Source organism: Nematolebias whitei, chromosome 8 (assembly GCF_014905685.2).
Source record: "Nematolebias whitei isolate Nwh7 chromosome 8, NemWhi1, whole genome shotgun sequence".
NCBI lineage: Eukaryota > Metazoa > Chordata > Actinopteri > Cyprinodontiformes > Rivulidae > Nematolebias > Nematolebias whitei.
Window position 1 is genome coordinate 28,508,521 of NC_056505.1, and position 5,263 is coordinate 28,513,783.

The 5,263-nt window shown below is 37.1% G+C and overlaps 1 protein-coding gene across 1 annotated transcript; it reads right to left on the reverse strand.

Moving 5' to 3' along the window:
* Window positions 1-3,392: 3,392 nt before the first annotated feature.
* On the reverse strand, window positions 3,393-4,982 carry LOC119414035 (serpin A3-5-like). The gene is made up of 5 exons (XM_037681146.1): window positions 4,358-4,982; window positions 4,202-4,272; window positions 3,905-4,095; window positions 3,662-3,806; window positions 3,393-3,584 (listed from the first exon to the last, which is right to left on the reverse strand). The coding sequence occupies exons 1-5, from the start codon at window positions 4,974-4,976 to the stop codon at window positions 3,393-3,395; spliced, it is 1,218 nt and encodes a 405-aa protein (XP_037537074.1). The 5' UTR covers window positions 4,977-4,982.
* Window positions 4,983-5,263: the final 281 nt, after the last annotated feature.

Consider the following 5,263-nt stretch of genomic DNA (forward strand, 5'->3'; position numbering starts at 1 on the left):
TATTCAGACAAGGAAAAAATAAAACACCAGAGACTGTTACTGCTAGGAATAATAAGTGTCATTTATTAACCTGCCACAGAAAAACAGCCAAGCAAAAGTCATGTACACTCGTACACTCTTAACACACAAAATGATATGAAAGAACTTCTCACCGTGACACTGGCCGGGAAGTCGTTTTCGACCCAGGTAAAGAAGAATCACATCATCAACTGCATGGCACCGCGCGCGCTGGTCCACACAAGACTTCCCAAGTTTCCCTTGCCTGTCACTTCCTCTTATACCTTTTCCCTGACCGGATAGCGTGAGAGCAGTGAAAAACAACTTTGATGGTTGCCAGGAGGGCAGATTTAATTAAATCTGTTTTCCCATCATCAAAGCAGTCTGTGCAACAGAGTGATGGCTTCATAAAAACATGTCCTTCAAAATCTGGGTCACTGTAACCTTAAGATTGGGCCCAGTCTTCTGGTTAGAGCATCCCCCAGAGAACTTTAATTACTCCAAAACACATCTGCAGCACAGGCCTGACTTTAAGCAGATAAGCTGCATCAAAAGTGAGTATAAGTGTGTTTTCAAACTACATGTAAATGATTGTAAAATAAGTATAAATTGACATAAAAGCATCAAAATAATCATTCCTATATCAACATCACATGACATCAAAGGGATCAAAGGCAACATGACATTAGATGACATCACAGCTGTCCCCAAAACATACTCCAAGCACTAAACGATCCCAGAATAGGCAACATGAATAAAAACGCAAAAAGTACTAACTGTCCGGTTTTCCCGGAATCGTTTGAAATATTTATTTTCTATTCCTATTTTCGATGCCTAGTCCACCTGCAGCTATGGGCAATTTATGGGCTTTTATGGAAGAAACATTCCACATCTTTATCTTTAATTTGCTACGAGGAGCTGAAACCACTTTCCTCTTCAGTCATCTATTAATCGTCTTTTAGACGAGGTTTGAGAAGAAAAATGCAAAAAAATATATATTTTTATCTTCAAATAAAGCATAATATTTGTCTTGCTAGATAAAAAATACAGCAGGAAGATACAAAAAAAAAGTGTTATGGCAGCATCTTTTCACAGAAAACAGCATCAGGTGTCCAATTTAAGTTTTTTTATATTTGTTTTTTTCTTTGTTTCAACCGAAGCACATGTCCACCACGACGGCACACGCTATTTTCTAAATTGTCCCACGTTTTTAAGTGCTTTATTCCCATAACCCTTTTAGACACATCCAAGTTATACATCAAACCGTAAGTATTTTTGTCCTTTTTTTTTTTACCCAGTTTGTTACAGGACTTGTGGTTTTCTTTCAAATCCCTCAAGGGTGCACACACCCAAGCTCCCAAAACAGGAAGTGAGAGTTTTAATAACATCTGTCCAGTAGTTCAGGAAATATTTTGCTACAGACAGACAAAAAACACATTTCTATGAGCTCCTGCTAAACATGGCAGTGGGCAGTAAATATAAAATACCTCATAGAACAACTTCATATATTTATTAGCCTTCTAGCCCCTCCTCTAAACAAGCTGTTAGCCTTCTTATATTTTCCTCTTTTTCTTTGGATTGCTTCACGTGCAGCACCTAAAATGGCTTCACAAATAAAAAGATTTAAATTGTCAATATCTAAATCAATATTAACTATTTGCATTTTTATCACTTATTTTATATTTTTCCCAATCAGCACTTCTAAAGATCCATCTTTCTACACCTTCATTATCAAATGTTTCCATTTCCAAACTAATTTCAATTAGTATAGGATAATGATCACTTCCTATAGTTGACTCTCTTAATACTTGCCAATTACTAATCCCTGCAAGACTCTGATATTAAAGTTAAATCTAATGCTGATTCAGATTCATTTCTAATATTGATTCTTGTCCCCTTTCCATCATTAAGGCAAACCAAATTCTTTATATCCATCATTTCTTCCACCACCTCTCCATTACTTTATTCATTCATTCATTATTTAATTTCCCTCTGGGATTAATAAAGTATTTTTGAATTTAATTTAGTTGAATTACTACTACCCCACAAAGTACTGTAAGCATTAAAGTCTCCACAACAGATGACTTTTCCTTCAATATTTTTAAACATTTCCTCCATTTTATGTAAAAGGTTTTTACAGGGATTATAAAAATGTAATATTTTAATACTTTATTAATCCAAATTTCTACATAACCATTCTTATGTTATTCCTTTTTCTAAAAATCTATACTGTATTCCTTGTTTTATAAATATTATACATCCTCCTCCACTTTCTTGCTCTGTCTCTTCCAATACTGTCGTACCCTTGTATCACAAAATCCAATTCTGGTTTGAGCCATGTTTCTTGAACACAAATTATATCTGGTTTTCTTTTCAAATTATTTAGCTATCCTTTAAATTCTTGATCATTAGCTAATAGACTCCTTGCATTCCATTGAAGAATAATCATTATATTCTTCCTTCACCCAGTTTTCCATCTGTTTCAAGCTTTTTATTGATCGATTCCCAAGAAAAATCCTTCACAGACAGAAATTTCTCTGCACCTTTCACTATGATTTTGATTTTTTTCAGTTTTTTGCTTCACTTGATCAGTGAAATTAATAACATAAGCCATGAATATAATCAATTTATCCATTGTAATTTCCATTCCTGACATTGTTCTTTGACTAGATTCAGGTTTTGGACTAGGAGGAACTTGAGGATTTCCCTGCAGGACTACTGCTCTTTTTTCTTGCACCCTTTTTGTTGCTTCTGCAGAAGTAATGTTTTAAACTGTTTTAATGTGTTACGTTTCTGCTGCCTTCTTCCTTACTTCACATCCCCCATATGCTGCACTATGCTGACCTCCACAGTTGCAACATTTCAACTGTACATCTTTCCCACATTCATCATACCTATGATCTCCACCACATTTTGCACATCTTTGCTTCCCTTTGCACACTGCTGCAATATGACCATATCTTTGGCATTTGTAACAGCGCAGAGGAGGAGAGATATAAGACCTGACAGGAAAACACAACAGATTTTTATCAGGAAGAACGTCACCATTAAACTCCAAAAGCACCAAGACACACTCAATCCTTTTCCCAGCTACTGTTTAACAACCTTTTCAAAATTGCGTATTTCAGCATTATGAATATTCCTTTTAAAGTTTTTCCAGATCTTCCTCAAGTGGAATACCAGTGATAACACCACGAGATACCTTGTTTTCTCCAATAATTTTCCTTTCACTAACAACCTTTTTGCAAATGTTATTAATCTGCATAGCTTAATTTTTTTGTTCTTCAGATTTAAATTTGATCAACAGATTCCCATCACGCAGAATTTTCACACACCAAGCACATTTCCTTTTCATGTAATGTTTATTACAACTGTGCTTAACCAAACCTTTTCCTTCAGAGGTTTGGGTTGGCAATCTTGCCTATGAAAAGTACAGTCTTTGTACTCCGTTCAACAATCATCAACATGAAAGGACTATCAAACTTCAAATCTGGCATCAGGCAAGCAGATTTAACGATGGCAATTCCTGTGGCAGCAGCAGCAGTGGCTCCTGCCTCGTCAACATCCAGGGCAGCTCGGTGCACAACCTTCCAGCACAACAGAGGGAGCAAATATGGACAGAATGAAGGAAAGGAAATTTGAAACCGTACATTTTCTGTCATACCTCTGAGACAGTCAGGTTCCGCAGTTCAGAAATACCACTCAGATTTGCATGATCAAACATGTCTGTCATTCCCATTTCCTTCAGCACATCATTCAGGATGTAAGAAGTCTTGATGGAAAACTTGGGAATATAAATGGCACAATCCCTAAAAAAAAGATTTCATAATTTTAAAGACGAAATTAGTGGACATTAAGCAAGTTAAAGCAAACCTTAAAAAGGTAAGAGCAACCCGTATGCGATTACCTAGACTCTGTCACATTCAGCCATTTATCAACATGAGTGGGACTGATCATGTTCTCCAGAGTAGTCATATTATCAGGCATCAACAGCAGCATGGTGAAGGAGTTGTTGAAGGGAAGGTGAAGGACAAATGTGCCGATTTCTTCATCAAAAGTATAAAAGTGTTCTTCTATTTTCATCATCTGGACTGGAACCTGGAAAATAAGTTTGTAAACAAGGCACTGCACATCCATTACAAGCACCAACATTTACACACACACACAAAAAAAATAGAAGTGTATTCGCACTGCAATTTCAAACCTTATTATTTTCATCCACGTTGAATTCATCCAACTTGGTCAGGGCAGGATCAAACCCAATTGCCCATTTTACTGTTTGAAAGTGAGCAGAAACAAGACTTCTTTGTGGCAACCCAGTAAAAACAAAACTAGTCTCATCTCACGAGAAACTTTTTACCTTTGTAGTAAATGTAGCTAACGAGATACAAGACAGTACTTGGATCCAGGCTGTCGACCAGCTCCTCGATCGTTCCATTGGTCTTATCTGAAACGTACTTATTGATGGTATTGGTAGCATCTATGACTTTGGTGAAATCGACACTGAAGCCCTCAGCGAGGTAAAACTGCTTCAAGACATCCAGGAACTCAGGCTGAGTCTTGAACAGGTTGTCTACAAACACAACAGTACCTGAAGTGATGTGTTCATGTGCTTGTTCGCTTTTAACAATTGTACAAAAGGCTTCGTCTACATCACTTTGGGACAGTTGTGAGATGTTGAACCCCAGACCATTGAAAATCTGTTGGTGGGTCTCTCCTCGTGCCCCTACAGACAAAGCAGCCAAGGCCACAGATACACTAATAGGTGAGAAGAAGATGTTTTTGCCTTGGGAGTCAGAGAGACCTGATAATTTCCTGTACAGGTGGAAGGCAAACTCTTTGTTGGCCGATATCACCATTGCTGATCCATCGTTGAAGCGGTCCACTGTGGTGTTTTGGACATGGCATGGATCATGAGCACCTCTTCCCACACAGACCACTGCTGATAAGATCCAGAGAACCACAGCTGCACGAATCATGATGAGCTGAGACAATGATGTACAAGTACAGTGTTTATTTGGGTTACAATGCATTTGACAGAGTAATGCTCATGTAGAAATAATTATACATCAATATCTGCATAAAATTATAACTGTAGAGCCACCCCTCAGCTTGAGACATCATTACTATGTTTTGTTTGAAACCGTTAAAAGATTCATCCATTCTGTTGGGAACATACACATTTTATGAAAACATTCTTTATTTCAGCTAACAAGCTTTCTAAGTTGAACAGCAATGTAAGAAATGTTATTGTATAAACTGTTAA